General features: G+C 36.9%; 3 protein-coding genes across 7 annotated transcripts; all 3 read right to left on the bottom strand.

Moving 5' to 3' along the window:
- Positions 1-2,885: 2,885 nt before the first annotated feature.
- Positions 2,886-7,069, bottom strand: LOC103952191 (integrator complex subunit 9-like). Of its 5 annotated transcripts, XM_048585951.1 has the most exons (7): positions 6,928-7,069; positions 6,681-6,763; positions 6,436-6,566; positions 5,633-5,691; positions 5,122-5,520; positions 4,764-4,978; positions 3,079-4,289 (listed from the first exon to the last, which is right to left on the bottom strand). In XM_048585951.1, exons 4-7 carry the CDS (start codon positions 5,639-5,641, stop codon positions 3,734-3,736), a joined length of 1,179 nt encoding a protein of 392 aa, XP_048441908.1. In that variant the 5' UTR covers positions 5,642-5,691; positions 6,436-6,566; positions 6,681-6,763; positions 6,928-7,069; the 3' UTR covers positions 3,079-3,733. The 5 variants fall into 5 exon arrangements, with proteins under 5 accessions (XP_048441906.1, XP_018504185.2, XP_048441908.1 ...); XM_048585949.1 differs by lacking the exons at positions 6,436-6,566; positions 6,681-6,763 and adding an exon at positions 2,886-3,070 and having other exon boundaries at positions 3,791-4,289; positions 6,928-7,056; XM_048585950.1 differs by lacking the exon at positions 6,436-6,566.
- Positions 7,070-8,082: 1,013 nt separating this feature from the next.
- On the bottom strand, positions 8,083-10,628 carry LOC125478326 (putative receptor-like protein kinase At3g47110). The gene is made up of 2 exons (XM_048586456.1): positions 8,667-10,628; positions 8,083-8,579 (listed from the first exon to the last, which is right to left on the bottom strand). The coding sequence occupies exons 1-2, from the start codon at positions 10,579-10,581 to the stop codon at positions 8,182-8,184; spliced, it is 2,313 nt and encodes a 770-aa protein (XP_048442413.1). The 5' UTR covers positions 10,582-10,628; the 3' UTR covers positions 8,083-8,181.
- Positions 10,629-11,489: 861 nt separating this feature from the next.
- Positions 11,490-13,339, bottom strand: LOC103952189 (LRR receptor-like serine/threonine-protein kinase GSO1). The gene is made up of 4 exons (XM_009363735.3): positions 12,724-13,339; positions 12,521-12,592; positions 12,354-12,425; positions 11,490-12,100 (listed from the first exon to the last, which is right to left on the bottom strand). The coding sequence occupies exons 1-4, from the start codon at positions 13,301-13,303 to the stop codon at positions 11,733-11,735; spliced, it is 1,092 nt and encodes a 363-aa protein (XP_009362010.2). The 5' UTR covers positions 13,304-13,339; the 3' UTR covers positions 11,490-11,732.
- Between the last annotated feature and the right edge of the window lie 5,607 nt (positions 13,340-18,946).

Here is an 18,946-nt window from a genome sequence, read left to right as displayed (position 1 = left end):
TTATGGTCGAATGATTTGAAATCCTAGAAAATGAGGTTGGATTCTTTTTAGTATTGGTTATATATATTTTTGGCTTTCAAATTTCACAAAATCCACAGCTTATTGAAATCTTCCAAAATCTTAATTTTTTTGAATACGTTTAGATTTGGATGGATTTTAAAATCCTTTAAAATATTTTAATTGACTACACCTAGATTTTAAAGAATTATAAAATCCTTTAATTGATTACACCTAGATTTGAATGGATTTTATAATTCTTTTAAATTTTTTAATTGACTACATTAGGATTTTTAAGTCTCTCAAATTCAAGTTTAACTACATCCCTTAAATTTTTGCATTTAAGCACCAAGTGTCACTTTTATCTTTTTGTCAAAAAAAAAAAAAAAGTTAAAGAAAAAAGAAGTTAAAATATCATATTTTTATATAATTGTCACAATTCTAATACGTTTTCCGACCGGCAAACGTTTTGCAGCGATCGTTCGATCAAATATTCCGGTAACAAGTTCGTTGTACAACAGTTACTTTTAAAAAAACATACTAGATGATGAATTTTCTTCTAAGGTCTATCTAACTTTACAATGTATGCATGTAAAACAACAATAAACTCACACGAAAAATATAATTAAAGATGAGAAAGTTGCACCTCTTGCTATTTTTTATGTCATTCTTGAACATGACATGACATTTTCTAGCGATTCGAACATAATTTTGGCATCAATGGCAATCCAGCACTGGAGTCGGTGGTCTGTGAGTCATGTGTAATAGAGGAAAAAAATACAAATATTTCTATGCTTAAAAATGTCTTGACTCACAAATAAAATGGTTTGAGCTTGGTAATTGATATTTATTTTCTTAATACATATATTAAAATTGATATTTAATCTGATTTTGCCTCATTATTTTGGAGTTCATGAATCGAGTCCTAAAACTGTGTCCACACTTGGAAACGAATTAAGGTTTTCACCTACAGTTGTGCAAACAAATTAAGCAATGGAGTTTCTTGTACAAAATTTCAGGATATGTATATTGGGCATGGAAATATGTTCAATTTCATTTGATTGAATAATTCACTTTTTTTTTTTTCATCGTATAAATTTCAAAATCAAAATCGTTAAATTCTTGATTCCAATTTAAAGATCATTCATACAAAAAGCATTTGAATTTGAAATTGTTTACTCGTGCAAATGTAACAAATCATGCTTTTTTATTTTTTTCTTGTTTTTATTTTGTGATGGTACTGAAAATGCTCGGGCTTTTTTTCTTAGTCTCTTCTCGACTGCACATTAGGACTCACGGGTGGGTTTGCTTTCTCCTTTGACAAGAAGCTTGGTTTGATTCATCAAGAAGACAATTTTGGTTTAATACTTGCTTCAAAAGGCTTCGTTTCTCTTTCTGCCTTGACAACATGAATTACTAGCTACAACTTTTAGTGCTTAGGTGACATTTGATGAAATAATAATGTTTGATCAATCAGTCTGGACTCTCCACTATAAACTTCAAGCCAATATAAAATTGTTTCAAATACAAATGCATCAAATAAGGACTGAAACTGAATCAAAATGCATACACGAGGACCCATACATTAAGAACTCCATCAAAGTGCATGAACAAGAGGACGGTTTAACTGCACACTTCTTGCAGCATCCTGCAAAAACTTGATTTTTATTTTTTTGAGTGTAGCTACAGCTTCTTGCATGTTTATTCTCTCGCCTGGTAGCTCTGCACAGCAAGCAAGAGCTAATCGCATAATGGACGATAAGCAATCTATCTTAGTCACAAAGTCAGGATCTTCCTCTTGTGTTACAAGTAAATTGGCATCCACAACTTCAGCTATTGCATCTGATGACAGTGAATTTGCAACACATTGCCTTAGATTCATTTCCTCAACAAACATTTCATTCGTAGGCTTCATTTTTGTGAATGTTTCCATGACTACAATACCAAAACTGTACACATCCCCTTGCGTAGAAACAATTCCATCCATCCCGTACTCTGCAATATTAATATACCAAAGAAAGTTAGAAGTTCCAGTTCTTCATGATTCTAAAATTGAAAGACATTAAACTAGCAAGTAGATCACCTGGAGCCATATACCCAACTGTGGCTAGGGTCATGGTTTGGGTCATGGAATCCCCGAAACCCAAGAGTTTTGAAATGCCAAAATCCGCAACATGTGCAACCATATCATCATCTAGTAGGATATTGCCTGGCTTCAAATCACAATGGACAATTGGCACTGAATAACCATGGTGTAGATATTCCAATGCCAATGCAACATCTACCATTATATTCAACCTATTTAGGATATTAAAAGAAGAGTTCTGAGAATACAACCACTTCTCAAGGCTACCATTAGGCATATAGTTCAGTACCAAGGCTTTGAAATCCAATTGGCTGCAACAGCTAATGATTTTGATAAGATTTCGGTGCCGAATATTACTTAGCGTTTCACATTCCCTCTCAAAACTCTTGAAAGCCCCTTCTAGCTGCAAATCGAAAATCTTTACTGCAACATCTATCCCATCTGAGAGTGTCCCTTTATATACTGAACCAAAACCCCCACTTCCAAGTAAGTTGCTATCGTTAAATCCATCTGTCGCCCTTAGAAGTTCCAGGTGCGAAACTCTTCTCCAAAGAGATTGAGGTAACACGGTAGCCTCTGTTGCATCTTCAATTTTCCTTTTCCTGTGCAGTATAAATATCGACACAAAGGCTACTAGGAATATTGTTGCTATGATTATTGCTGGAATAATATATTTCAAGTTGGATGAACCAGCTTTCCTTGAATTTGGTTGAAGTGTATTGTTTTTGCATGGTGGGACATGGAATCGAGCTGCACCACACAACGCCTTATTCGAGACAAATGATAGAGCCGAGATGTTTTTGAAAGGTCCACCTTCTGGAATTTCCCCTTGGAGTTGGTTGAAAGAAAAATTCAGGTACTCCAGATTCAAGAGTGCTCCTAGCGACTTTGGAATTGCTTCAGACAAACTGTTCTTGGATAAATCCAACCGTATCAGGCCTTCCACTTTGCCTAATGAACTGGGAATAGGGCCTTCAAAATTATTATCTGCCAAGGAGAGACTAATTAAACCTAGAAGATCCCCAACGCTGCTTGGTATAACCCCAAATAAATTGTTGCTTGATAGGTCCATGTATGACACAACTTCCACATATGAAACTTCTAATACTATCAATGTAGCATTTTGTTACATCTCAGTATGATGTATTATGTCTCAGTATGATTGAAAGTATTCTTCATCTCTATTTCACTTTTAAAGAACCCTGTTAATTATACATCTTTGACACAAAGCAATTAGTTAACTTTGATACTGCTGATAGTACTTAAAGTCAGCAAAGTGTAAAGTCATCCCTACTTTGCAATGGTTCCAGTTTATGATCACAGATATACAAAATACCCACCAGTATCAAACTCTTGAATCAAGAACTTGGGCAAGCAAAAATAATCAAGCAATAAATTGCACACAGAAACAATCAATTCACATATGTTGAAATCTAGTCTCCAAGTTTGTTTCTATTCACATAAACCACACTAGCACAGAGCATGCAAACTATCCATGTGATAGATGCATAGAATGACAGCAATACATATACAAGAAGTAAAACAAAAACCATATGATGACACCCAATTTGTGTAGGAATAAGTTTTAGACATGGAGTGCAGCTCCGAAACTAATGTCTTTTGAAAACTGAAGAGCTAACACACCGAATCTCAGTTTTTAATATATGTGGATTTGGCAAGGAAGCTTGTAAAAGACAAAAAAGTTACCTTCAAATTCAAAACATCTAATGAAGATGATATCTGTTCCAACAGCTGCAGAACAATCCCAAGTCGACTAATAGGAATAAGGACTGAGCCTCCAGCTTTTACAGAGTCAATTACACAGGAGCATATAAAAGTTAGCTTGTCCCTTTCCTCCAAACTGTCATTAATATTAAGTAAAGACATGGCTAACTCTTGACAATCACTTGCATTATCAAAGTCACTCTCAACATGTTCTGCAGCATCCAAGAATGAGAAATCTGAATATATCATCGTATCATTCCCTTGAAGAGCATGGCAATCAAAATTCATTGCATGAGCAGAATCAAAGATGGAACTTGAAATAAATCCAACGCTCCCCTTGGGACTCTTTATCGTCCAATTACAAGAGCCTATTTCTAATCCCGAACTGAATGCCTTTAATATCAATGTGCTGTTGTAGCAAGTTTCCTCTGCATATTTAACTCTTAGAAACTTCTGCATGCAGTCCTTCACATCAGCTGCACTGAGAAGAACTCTTCATTACATTCTTACACACAGAATCTTGCTACACAGAAATTCCAGATAATTTGAGGGGTAACAGACAACCAAGTATATCAATATGAGGGGTAATGATCTTGTCAGACTGTTAATTTAAAATTGTCAACTTGAACACATGATTCCAAAGAACAATACACCATCTGATAAATGGTTCAGACCAAAGTCTAGTAACATAAAATGTCAAATTGTCAGACAAGATAATATTTCCCCAATCTACATCCTAAAAATATTTCATAAATTTAGTTGGGAAATCGTCAAAGAAATTAGCTTCTTCTCCATCACCTTCCAATAGAGATGCTGATGATTGTTTACAATTCCAGAACACAAAATTACAGCGAGGTTATATAGACTGACTTAAAACATGTATATGTACAACAGCACGGGTAGGCAGTTGGCATATTCAACCAAACATTAACCATTTGGATGCAGTATTAAGTACCTGTACAAGGGCATCCAACCACCCAGCTCACCCCCATCTTTGCCTAATACCAGCTGTCTCAACGAAGAAGGAAGAAGCTTAAGCACTTCCCACTTCATCCACTGAGGAAAAGATGACTCCTCAGGTCCAAACAACTGCCTGATTTCCATATGCATTGAAACAAGATCCTCCATCATAAGTTGCCCAAGTCTTGCTGTTGCTTCAGTCACATATATCTGACACATTTTAAGAAACAACAAAGCTAAGAAATCAGATCCAACTCCATGAAAATACTTACAAATTGAAGTTATAAACAAATTCCTTAAACACCAAAATGACAGTAGGAAATTAGATTATCTTATATTAAATCAAATTATACCTTAGCAGAAAATCCCTTCATCCGAGTAATAAATGGTAATCCTAGCATACCCATCGGACTTGATATCAATACCGCATCAATAAAAGAGGCATTCCATAGGTGTAAGTTGTTGACAGTTTTGTACCAGGGAACTGCGCAAATCAAATCATCAGCATCCAGGGACTTTTCGACTTTTTGTCTCTTCCGAAACAAGGGCTCCTCCAAATCTAACAAATCACTACAGTTTAGGGAATTGGGAATCTCTTTATCCAAGTGACTAGCTTTTGAACTAGAAGGAATAGGGGAGAAGATTGTAAGAGCAGAAAGGTCCAATGGGCAATCCAATAAAATGGTATGACCACATATATTGAGTATGTGGCAGGGTGGGAGATGGTAACCACCACCTTTGCTCAAACATGTCTGCACAAAGAAACATAAATACTAATACCCATAAATAATAATCCCAAGATTCAAGCTTTAACATTTATATATAAAGAGTGCATATGTATGTAAGTATTGAGAAAAAACTAACAAGCTTCATAGGCACCAAACAAGCAGTCGAGAGAGAGGATGTTGAGACAGAGCAAGTACCTGTAAAAAATTCAAACAAAACATTCTTAAACTACAAAACTCAACAAAGCAAGGAGGGTAAAATATCACATTCTTCAACCAAATACCTAAACATACTCAATTACAAAAATAAAAAGAAAGAGAGACCATTTGAATTAAAGCACGAAATTGGAAGCCTGGCTGAAGCGGAGGGGAAGGATTCGCAGTGTGAAGCCAATGAAGGGGAAGGATTCGCGATTTAGTTGCAGTGTAAAGCAGTGGTGAAGCCAGGAATTATCGAGGGGAGGGGCGGAATTTAGAAGGATAAAAGATCCCAAAAAAAAATTAGACAACCAAATCCTTTTTATATACTCTGATCCACCATTACAAACCAATAGACATTATCGATGAACTTATAATTTGGAAACCCATTTGATAGAGAATTCAGTAGCAACAGAAAATACCTAGGACGTCAGCTTCCTCTTAAATAAATAATCTCTCTTACCAAAAACAAATGGACTATCAAAATATCAACAAGTTGTAGCTGTCCCAATAACAAAAGGCTCCATTAATAACCGAGTAGAGAAGTAAAACATGACACCCAAGATGATAGATATGGGCAAAGCTGGAAAAGCTCAATGGTACACTGACCAAAAAATAAGAGTGCACTCTGAGCCCCCAAAATAATGGCAAGATAACAGGCATACATAGTCATAAGGTCATACATTGCAGCTCTGCGCACAAGAACACTGTAGAAAAAGATATCCCCTAGACCAAGTTTAATACTTTTGTACTGAACATTTTGCTACCTCCCCTTCATCTCTATTACCCTTACTTTCCTCATTTGCTACCTCAACATCAACAATGGTATAATCAGAATTACCACCATTTCATTCTCATTCTGATTCACATTGCCCCTGGGGACTGATTCGTCAGATAATTCATTGAGGCATTAAATCAAACACATGGAGTGTGTATAAAGACTAGCAAAAAGCAGTACGAGAGACAGATGAAGGAAGACTATCAAACACCTGGACATAGGTGGAGGAAGACAATAAAACTTTGCCAGCGGCCCACTCCTAATTCCGTTGTTCAACAGCAAAGCACCAGACGCCTAGGGTTTCAATATTAACCGATCAATCAAGCAATTGTGAATCCCCAAATGAACAAAAAAAAAAAAATCAAATCTTTCAACCCGAAATCGTACATGAAACACAAAATTCAAATACCCAAAAAACCCATTTGCGCAAAAAAGAAATGAATTGGAAAAGAATGAACCTTTGAGGAAGGATTTGGATATGCTGCTGTGAAGACTGAAAAGGAAGGATTTGAATATGCTGCTGTGAACTATGAACGCAGAAGAGTGAAGGGGAAGACTGAACTTTTGCATTTAAAGCACGAGGTGTCCCTTTTTTTTTCGTCTAAAAAAAAAAAAAAAGGTTAAAATATCATATTTTCAGTTTAGGTACTAATAGAATAGTCAACCAAAATAATTCAATAAGTGCTACGTTAACTCAAAATAATTATATAATTGTCACTCAATTCTACTACATTTTCTGACCGGCAAAAATTTACAGCGATCGGCCGATCGCCGATCAAATTTTCCTGTATCAAGGTCATTGTCCAACAGCTACTTCTAAAAAACATACTAGCTGATGAATTTTCTTCTATGGCTCTAACTTTACTGTGTACGCATGTAAAACAACAATAACCTTACACAAAAAATATAATTAAAGATAATAAATTTGCACCTATTACTATTTCTTATGCAACAATGACATGACATTTTCCAGTGACTTGAACAAAATTCTGGCATCAATGACGGTCCAACACTGGAGCCAGTGGTCTGGTCTGTGAGTTATGTGTAATGGAGGAAAAAATGTAAATATTTCTATGCTTAAAAATCTCCGGACTCACAAATAAAATGGTTTGAACCACAACAAGTAGTCCAGTGGTAAAGGTGCGGACTGCGGCTCTTCAATAAACAAAAACATGTGGGAGGTCTCGAGTTCAATGCTCCGAGCCGATGAGTCTGTTTGGTGTAGCCACAAGCAAGGTGATAGCCTCTTCAAAACCGAAAGATATGGATATTTATGGCTTGTCACTAGTTATCCTCCTTTTTTTTGTCATATAAATTTCAAAATTAGACCAATCATGCTTTTTTCTTTCTTGTTTTTATTCTGTGATTGTACTGAACATGCTTGGGGTTTTTTCTTAGTGTCTTCTCGACTGCACATTAAGACTTACGGGTGGGTTTGCTTTCTTCTTTAACAAGAAGCTTGGTTTGATTCATCAAGAAGACAAGTTTGGCTTAATACTTGCCGCAAAAGGCTTTATTTTCTCTTTCTCCTTTGACAACATGAATTGCTAGCTTCAACTTTTAGTGCGTAGGTGATATTTGATGAAATTCAGTCTGGACTCTCCACTATAAACTTCAAGCCAATATACAATTGTTCCAAATACAACTGCATCAAATAAGGACTGAAACTGAATCAAAATGCATACACGAGGACCCATAAATTAACAACTCCATCAAAGTGCATGAACAAGAGGACGGTTTGACTGCGCACTTCTTGCAGCATCCTTCAAAAACTTGAGTTTTGTTTTTTTGAGTGTGGCTACAGCTTCTTGCATGTTTATTCTCTCGCCTGGTAGCTCTGCACAGCAAGCAAGAGCTAATCGCATAATGGACGATAAGCAATCTATCTTAGTCACAAAATCAGGGTCTTCCTCTTGTGTTACAAATAAACTGGCATCCACAACTTCAGCTATTGCTTCTGATGATAGTGAATTTGCAACCCATTTCTTTAGATTCATTTCCTCAACAAAAATTTCATTCGTAGGCTTCATTTTTGTGAATGTTTCCATGACTACAACACCAAAACTGTACACATCCCCTTGCGTCGAAACAATTCCATCCATCCCGTACTCTGCAATATTAATGTACCAAAGAAAGTTAGAAGTTCAGTTCTTCATGATTATAAAATTGAAAGATAATAAACTAGCAAGTAGATCACCTGGAGCCATATACCCAACTGTGGCTAGGGTCATGGTTTGGGTCATGGAATCCCCGAAACCCAAGAGTTTTGAAATGCCAAAATCCGCAACATGTGCAACCATCTCATCATCTAGTAGGATATTGCTTGGCTTCAAATCACAATGGACAATTGGCACTGAATAACCATGGTGGAGATATTCCAATGCCAATGCAACATCTACCATTATATTCAACCTATTTAGGATATCAAAAGAAGAGTTACGAGAATACAACCACTTCTCAAGGCTACCATTAGGCATATAGTTCAGTACCAAGGCTTTGAAATCCAATTGGCTGCAACAGCTAATGATTTTGATAAGATTTCGGTGCCGAATATTACTCAGCGTTTCACATTCCCTCTCAAAACTCTTGAAAGCCCCTTCTAGCTGCAAATCGAAAATCTTTACTGCAACATCTATCCCATCTGAGAGTGTCCCTTTATATACTGAGCCAAAACCCCCACTTCCAAGTAAGTTGCTGTCGTTAAATCCATTTGTCGCCCTTAGAAGTTCCAGGCGTGAAACTCTTCTCCAAAGATATTGTGGTAACACGGTAGCCTCTGTTGCAACTTCAATTTTCCTTTTCCTGTGCAGTATAAATATCGACACAATGGCTACTAGGAATATTGCTGCTATGATTATTGCTGGAATAATATATTTCAAGTTGGATGAACTAGCTTTCCTTGAATTTGGTTGAAGTGTATTGTTTTTGCATGGTGGGACGTGGAGTCGAGCTGCACCACACAACGCCTTATTCGAGACAAATGATAGAGCGGAGAAGTTTTTGAAAGGTCCGCCTTCTGGAATTTCCCCTTGGAGTTGGTTGAAAGAAAAATTCAGGTACTTCAGATTCAAGAGTGCTTCTAGCGACTTTGGAATTGCTTCAGACAAACTGTTCTTGGATAAATCCAACCGTATCAGGCCTTTCAATTTGCCGAATGAACTGGGAATAGGGCCTTCACAATTATTATCTGCCAAGGAGAGACTAGTTAAATCTAGAAGATCCCCAACGCTGCTTGGTATAACACCAAATAAATTGTTGCTTGATAGATCCATGTATGACACAACCTTCAACTTGCCGATATCTTGTGACAGAGATCCATTTAGAAGATTTAATGACAAGTTAAAGAACCAGACTTGTCCAAGTTCCCACAATGTAGATGGCAGTGTAGAAGTTAACGAATTGGACGCTAATGATAGAATTCTAAGATTTGCAGATAGATTACCTAAGCAAGAAGGTATAAAACCAGACAGTTGATTCTGACTCAAATATAATACAGCTAGTTTGTTTAGTTGACAAAGGTCATCGGGAATATATCCTTGCAACTTGTTATCAACCAAATACAAACCTTGGAGACTCCCTAGTCTTCCAATAGAAGTTGGAATTAACCCGCTCAATTGATTGGATGCCAGGTTTAAGGATATCAGGCTGCTCAAGTTGCCAATATCATTGGGAATGCTACCCTTCAAATTGCTCTCGCTTAAAGAAATTTTTTGAAGCGATGTAGAGTAATTCTGAAAAGAAATAGGAAGAGGCGCGTTTAAAGGATTACGCCCCAGGATGAGTACCCCAAGATTTCTAAGATTACCTAAACAAGAAAGGAAGTTTGCTTCTGGAGTTGAAGTGTCAACCGTCAAATTATTTTGGTATAAGCTAAGATACTCAAGGTTTGCCAAGGCACATAGTTTGTTAGGAATAAACCCGGAAAATGAGTTGTCGACAATGTCTACATGATTGAGCTTAGAACCATTGGAGATAAAATTGGGAATGACTCCGCTGAGTTTATTCATTCCTAAATATATACTTTGTAGGTTCGGAATTCCAAGGCCTATGTCTGCTGGGAGGCTACCTGAGAGTTGATTACCAACAACTGAAAGTACTGTCATCTTTGACATATTGAAGATTGTGGATGGAAAGGGGCCGTTGAGATTGTTAAAATCCAGTGACAAATACTGTAGACTTTGAAGATTGCCAATTTCATATGGTATGGTACCTGCCACATTTAGTATTAGCACACAAGTTCAATTATTTAGCCTTAGCATTCCTAAAATAGTATTAACTCCACAGTTTCACTGGATCATTAAAAAGAAAATAAAAATACAAGGAATTGGGCATATGTAGAGAAGATGGTAGGATACGCTCTGTTTAGGAATTATGAAATGGGATATCCACACACCTCTTTTTACTTCTCACACATCTTTCTAATTTTCGGCCATCGGATAGGATGAATTGAAGAAGATCAACGGACATAAAATAACAAAGGATGTGTGAGAAGTAAAAATAGGTGTGTGGATAGCACATCCCTTTTGAAATCTAATGAGTACTTAATGTACTTACTTTCTGATTTTTTTTTTTTTTTTTGTAAACTACTTACTTTCTGATTTAATTTAATAAAAAATGCCAGATATTCAATGCTTTTAAAGCTAAAGAAAAATCAAATAAAATATTTATTATTTTTTTAATGAGACTTACTTTATGATTTGAATCAATAAAAAAAGGCCACATATTCCATGCTTTTTAAAGCTAAAGAAAAATTAAATAACATATTTATTGTATTTTTTGAACAATAAAACTGAAATATTATTGGACAAAATAAAAAAGTAACTCCACACTAATGATCTCTCCAAATACTATCCGTTAGTTAGGTGAGATGGACTTATAATTGAGTAATTAAATACTTGATATTTATTTTTTAAATCGAGTATTAATTATTGTATTTGAGTATTTCGAACCACGATTGAAAATAAATAAATAAATAACTTCTCACTTCCACATTCTTTATCACTCTCTTCCTCTCTTCTTCTATTTCAAAAATAAAACAAAAAAAAAAAAAAAATTTCACACACTTTGTGTATGCCCATATGTTAGTAATTGAGTAATTAAATACTTGATATTTATTTTTTAAATCGAATATTAATTATTGTATTTGAGTGTTTCGAACCATTCACAATTGAAAATAGCACCCCACCCCTATCATTGAAAAATAACTGATCATGACTGGAACAAGGAAATAAATTGCTCTAATTAAGATAAATGGACTTGGCAATTAAGTACCCGTTAAGGTGTTGTTGCCAAAACCAAGCCGTGTTAACTGGGTCAAGTTTCCAATACTTCTTGGTATGCTTCCACTGAAATTATTATAGTCCAATACCAAACTAAGGAGCTCTTTGCACTGCCATAACTTGTGTGGAAGTGGACCATCAAACTCGTTGTAAGCCAAATTTAAAACCTGGATACTTGGAAGATGTTGGCATATATTGTCTGGAAAACTACCACTTAAGTTGTTTCTGTTTAGAGCCAAAATTGTCAAAGAGGACATGTTGAAGACAGTCAAAGGAATAGGGCCTTTTAGGTCATTAGCCTGCACATACAACCTCTCCACCTCATCTTTACTGCCAATCAAGTTTGGAATTTCTGAAGAAAAAAAAATCACATATAGGTTTTCTATATAATATTAAATATCAGATATAATAATGCGAAAAATGCTGGGGAAGTCACATTTATGCGTACCACATTGTGTTAATTACCTCTATGAAACCTACTAGTATTAATCAGTGCGCCCTGTTTCTATGAGAAATGTGGTACAATGAGCATTGTTTACAAAAATGTGATTTCACCAGCATTAATCTAATAATACTTAAAAATGACAAAGCTGAGTCTTTCCTACCTTCGAACATGTTAAAATCAAGGTATATCCTCTTGAGCATGGTTAAGTTCCCAATTTCTCTTGCTATGCTACCTGTTACTTAAGTAAAATATGTAGACCCCCGTAGTTAAAAAATGAACCAACAGAGTATGTTATATAATCATGGCAACAAGCTGATTGAGTCATACCTTTGAAATTGTTATTTCCAAGTAATATCTCTTGCAACACTGTTAACCTCTCGATTTCTCTTGGTATGGTACCTATCAAAGTATAGGGTTTGTAATATGTATTGGCCGCAGAAAAGGAATGAGGAAAAAAGTAAAAAACTAGCAGATAAATACATGGTATGGAACCTGATAGCTTGTATGGTAATTGGTTCGTATGTACGTACCAGATAGCTGGTTGCTTCTTAGATTGAGTACTTGAAGTGCAGATAAGTTGAAGATGGCGTTTGGTATGGAACCCGAAAATTGATTACCATACAAATTGAAGGTTTGAAGTTTAGATAACAACCCGAACCATGATGGAATGGTCCCTTCAAAGTCATTGAATTCAAAGCTAATCAACTTCAGCCTGCGTAGATTAGACAATTCCGGGGGCAAGGTACCACCAAAACTGTTGTTTCTGAATTCCAATTGAACAAGAAATGAGAGGTTGCCTAGGTGGGGAGGGATGGTGCCAGTGAGACCCATGTAGGAGAGATTCAAGGTTGTCACTCTAAGGTGGCGTGCACCGCAAGTAATGCCAACCCAGTTGCAAACGTCGGAATTGGAGGTAGACCAGTTGGTGGTCAAGATGTTTTGAGGATCAATGGTGATATGGGATTTGAGGGCAAGAAGAGAAGATTGATCTGTGCTGATGTTGGTTTGTGCTGCTACGGAACCCGTTATTAAGATAGGTATGTATACACAACAGTATCGGAATAGCAGCAACAACAAAGTTGTCAACGAGAGGAAACGAGTTCTTGCCATTGTTGTATGTGCTGAGTTCCAGAAGTCAGAAGAAATGGGATCTCAAAGGTAATCTTTTTACCTTTGAAAACTTTGAAATTATTATTGATTGACTGCCAGAAAGAAAATAAATTATTGACTAATTAAACGTTTAAAACATAAAAAATCCTTCATTTTTTTTTAATGGGATGCGTATGTTGTTGGAAAGGTCTGTGGAAACACTTACGTAAACGACATGCATCGTCAATTTAGAGAAAAAAAATATTGGACTGAGCAATGCCGTAGTTAGAAAATTTTTTATGGGTGGGCTAGCTAAATTCTTAAGTTTGGCGAGACGAGACAATTGGAATTAGAACTGGCACAATATCAGAAACTGGAAGAAGATCAAAGTAACCTTGATTTGTATTTTGATCTGGAATTAACAAATGGAACCAAATATTGAACATATGGATTTGAAAAAAGGGAGTTTTAAGGAAAAGCCTACGGTACTGTTCACTTTAACGAAAAACCACAATTTTATACAAAAAAGTCAATCCTGGTACTATTCATTTTACCCTTTATTTTGTCCTTATCATTCAAACTCAAAGTTTTCAAGCCCTTAGTGGATCAAGAACAATAACTGCAACCGGGTATTGAGCAACATATGAATCCTTGAAACGACTAAATTAAAGAGTTGGCTAGAATCTGGGCTAACCACAAACGTTAGCTGGTCCTGTCAAGTTTTATGTTCACAATGGTGGTTATGGGGGAAGAGAATGTATTAGGAAATAATTATTGTAGTTATTATAATATTATTGTGATTATGATAATGTCTTCCTAAATTAGGAAAATGTTATCATAGTTATTATAATATTATAATCATTATAATTTACCTTTTCTAACATAAATCAAATGCCACAAATTATGGATCACGGATTGCATGCCATAATTGTGGCTATGTGCATAATTATAATATTTGTATATAATACCTTGTACACAAAAATTAGGCAATTGAAGAAAATCATTCACCCAATTGTCTATTACTCAAACCCTAGTCAATTTGCCCTTTAATCTTCCTTTGATTTCTTAAGATGGTATTAGAGCACCATCCTGGTGCCTGATTTCTTACTTCTCAAAAACACCATGTCAAATCAAATCAACTTTTTCCTTGTCAGAAAACACAAAATTCAATCTTTGAACACAATGCCAAATCAAACACTTCTAGAAAAAACAAAACCCAATTCTCAAAAATTTTCCACAACATCAAATACATATTTGACTAAGCATCACATACATGATCAGCAAATTCATCATCACCAACAAATATGTCATCAGCCGAAGCATGCTTCCAGCGCATGCTGCCAACAAATGCAGCCAATTCATGCTACCAGCACGGACCGCAGGGAACCTGCCTTCTCACATGCTGCCAATGCAGCAAATGTTTCTGCACGAACAACCCCTATTTCCAGTTGGGGCCCATCCAGTCCATCCAACTCATTGCACGGCCTTTCCAGTGACCACCTACAACAACTTGCTCATATTGTGTCTATGATAAACCACAATTGTGCTTCCGGTAATCATAATGTTTATGCAAATACTCCAGGTCTGTTTTCTGTTTCTGTTCCTTCGGTAAATTCTATATTCACCAAGCCTTGGATTTTGGATGGTGGAGCTACAGACCACATCACTTCTGATTCCACACTTTTCACTAAAACAAATTCATCACCTACACCCATAGTCAATCTACCCATTGGTTCTACTGCCCCAATCACTTCCATTGGCACTATACCATTTAATTCTAACATCACTTTAGATAATGTTTTATGTGTCCCATCCTTCGGCTTAAACCTTATGTCTGCTAGCAAAGTCACTGATTCTCAAAATTGTTGTGTCATATTGTTTCCCACTTTTTGTGTCTTGCAGAACTTGGCTACAGGGAAGATAATTGGCTCGGGTAAATAACGTGGTGGTCTTTATTACATGTCTCCAGTACAGCGGACACCAGTTTCTTGCCAAGTATCACATCCCTCCAACTTATGGCACATGCGTCTTGGTCACCCTTCTCCTTCTCGCCTTAAATTAATCTCTCCTTTATTGTCTTCGCATAACAATTCTTTTGATAATAATTGTGATATTTGTCCCATGGCCAAACAAACAAGGCTTCCTTTTCCCTTAAGTTCAATTTCAACTCATAGAGCATTTGATTTGTTACATTGTGACATTTAGGGCCCACATAAAATTCCCACGCATTCAGGGGCTAGATTTTTCCTTACCATTGTGGATGATTTTACTAGATGCACATGGATATTTCTTATGCAATTTAAATCTAAGACACAACACCTTTTGAAAACTTTCATTTCCTTTGTCCACACACAGTTTAATGTTAATGTTAAAGCAATCAAGGTTGACAATAGGTTAGAATTCTTATCCATGAAAGCTTTTTTCCAAAATAATGGCATTGAGTATCAACGCATATGCGTATATACTCCACAACAAAATGGGGTTGTCGAACGTAAACATCGGCATATTCTCACCGTTGCCCGTGCCTTTCGATTCCAATCCAACTTACCCCTATTTTTCTGGGGTGATTGTGTCTTAACAACTGTATATCTCATTAACCGCATACCATCACCATTACTATCCAACAAATCTCCTTTTGTTATGCCACTGTTGTACAGCCAACTCACAAGTTTGACACCCGTGTCAAACGTTGCATATTTATTGGCTACCCTCTTGGTCAAAAAGGTTATACACTCTACGATTTGGACTCTCACACATTCCTTGTTAGTCGAGATGTAATATATTTCCATTCTCCACACCATCTGCCACTCCCTTACAACCTCTTGACACACGGCAGCACATGCCCCTACCATTCTCACCATCTACCACTGGCACACTGCCTTTTGCCCCACCCAACGACCTCTTAAGCCCAATCAACCTTCACCCCACCCTGCCTCAATCTGCTAGCCGCGGCTCCACCCCAGTCACTTCCTGACTTTTCGTGTCTTCCACACATCACATGCCAAATGCCTGCCACACATCAACCACTTATCACCCTTTAACCTCTCGTGCCTTTCAACACCGCTCCATTTTAACCATTACCCACTTCCATTGGCCCACCATCTACTGCCAGCCCACATTATCATAATGACACACCATCTTCTGCTAGTCCCTCAGCCCTTTTTGATCATACAAGCTCACCTACTCCTAATACAACCACACCCACTACTAATATTGGCCCGACAGCATCCCTTCATTCTCAACCCACTATGGCACCTTCGCGCCATTCCACCCGTCCTACACACCCTCCGGGATGGCATAAAGACAACCACATGTCCAACCACGTCAATCTATCTAACATGACGCCTCGTCCTTCAGGTATTCGTTATCCTCTCTCTGATTTTCTCTCATATTCTCGTTTCTCTCCTACCCATTTTGCTTTTCTAGCTAACATTACAGGTCCTACCGAGCCCACTTCCTATGCTCAAGCTATCCAAGATCCTAATTGGCAACATGCGATGCATGTCGAATTAGAAGCTTTGCAACAAAATCACACTTGGAGTATGGTTCCTTTTCCTCCAGGTCATAAACTCATCGGTTGCAAATGGGTCTACAAAATCAAATACAAATCTAACGGCACCATTGAGCGTTACAAATCTCGTCTCGTTGCTAAGGGCTACACTCAAAATGAGGGAGTCGACTATCAGGAGACCTTTTCTCCTATCGCCAAACTCACAACCCTACGGTGTCTCCTTACTGTTGCATCCGCTTGTTATTGGTATATTCACCAATTAGATGTCCAGAATGCCTTCCTCCATGGTGATTTACATGAAGTTGTTTACATGACGCCTCCTCCTGGTCTTCGCCGACAGGGTGAAAACATTATATGTTGGCTCAACAAGTCTCTCTATGGACTCAAACAAGCATCCAGAAATTGATTTTCTACCTTTTCAACCATCATTCAGATAGCAGGATACCATCAATCAAAAGCTGATTATTCCCTCTTCACCAAGACACAAGGTACTTCATTCACAACAGTGTTTATCTATGTTGATGACATACTTCTCACAGGTAATGATCTTTAAGAGATGGAACATCTCAAAACATTTCTTCTCAAGCATTTTCGCATCAAAGATCTTGGAGATTTGAAGTATTTCTTGGGCATTGAATTTTCACGTTCCAAGAAAGGTATTTTCATGTCTCAAAGAAAATATGCATTAGACATTCTGCAATGGAACAGAATCTCAAACTCACCTCCACAGATGGAGCACTTCTCAATGGCCCAACTCAGTATCGAAGACTGGTTGGGAGGTTAATTTATCTCATTATCACAAGGCCAGATATAGTCTACTCCGTTCGGACACTTAGTCAATTTATGCATCAGCCTCGAAAGCCACATTGGCATGCTACTGTACGAATCCTCAGATACATCAAAGGCACACCTGGTCAAGGCTTACTATTTCCTGCCTCTAACAATCTTTCCTTAAAAGCCTTATGTGATTCAGATTGGGGAGGTTGTCATGCCACAAGGAGATCAGTTACAGGGTATTGCATTTTCCTTGGAAATTCTCTCGTCTCATGGAAGTCCAAGAAACAAACTAATGTGTCTAGATCATCAGCAGAAGCCAAATATCGAGCTATGGCTAATACATATTTGGAGCTAACTTAGCTACGTTATATATTACAAGATTTAAAGGTCTCGCAAGTAGCTCCCACACCATTGTATTGTGATAATCAAGCCGCTTTATACATTGCAGCAAATCCTGTTTTCCACGAACGTACAAAGCACATAGAAATCGACTGTCATATAGTTCGCAAAAAACTACAAGCTGGAATGATTAGTCCTTCACATGTTCCCACTCGTTTTCAGTTGGCAGACGTATTTACAAAGGCCTTGGGAAAAGACCAGTTTGTGACACTATGCGACAAGTTGGGAGTTCAAGATCTTCACTCTCCAACTTAAGGGGGAGTATTAGAAAATAATTATTGTAGTTATTATAATATTATTGTGATTATGATAATGTCTTCCTGAATTAGGAAAATGTTATCATAGTTAATATAATATTATAATCATTATAATTTACCTCCTCTAGCATAAGTCAAATGCCATAAATTGTGGATCATGGCTTGCATGCCGTAATAGTGGCTATGTGCTTAATTATAATATTTGTATACAATACCTTGTACAGAAAGAATTAGGCAATTGAAGAAAGTCATTCACCCAATTATCTATTACTCAAACCCTAGTCAATTCGCCCTTTAATCTTCCTTTGGTTTCTTAAGATGATATCAGAGCACCATCCTGGTGCCTGATTTCTTACTTCTCAAAAACACCATGTCAAATCAAATCAACTTTTCCCTTGTCAGAAAACACAAAATTCAATCTTTGAACACAATGCCAAATCAAACACTTCTGGAAAAGACAAAACCCAATTCTCAAAAAATTTCCACAACGTCAAATACATATTTGACTAAGCATCACATACATGATCAGTAAATTCATCATCACCAACAAATATGTATTTGAAAAGAAAAATCTCATTCTACACTTCAAACTTTCTATATTTGAAAAGAAAAATATATTTGTGAGGAGTGTAGAATGAGATTTTTGGAGTGCCAATAACACTTCCCTTTCTTAAAGACACCTCCCCCCCTCCCCCATAAAGACGTTAAGCAAACAATCCC

This window comes from the organism of the source record quoted next, unplaced genomic scaffold, assembly GCF_019419815.1.
Source record: "Pyrus x bretschneideri cultivar Hongxiangsu unplaced genomic scaffold, Pyrus_bretschneideri_v1 Contig24, whole genome shotgun sequence".
Taxonomy (NCBI): domain Eukaryota; kingdom Viridiplantae; phylum Streptophyta; class Magnoliopsida; order Rosales; family Rosaceae; genus Pyrus; species Pyrus x bretschneideri.
Note: the sequence above shows the minus strand (reverse complement) of the source record. Positions and strands in the feature narration are given on the sequence as shown.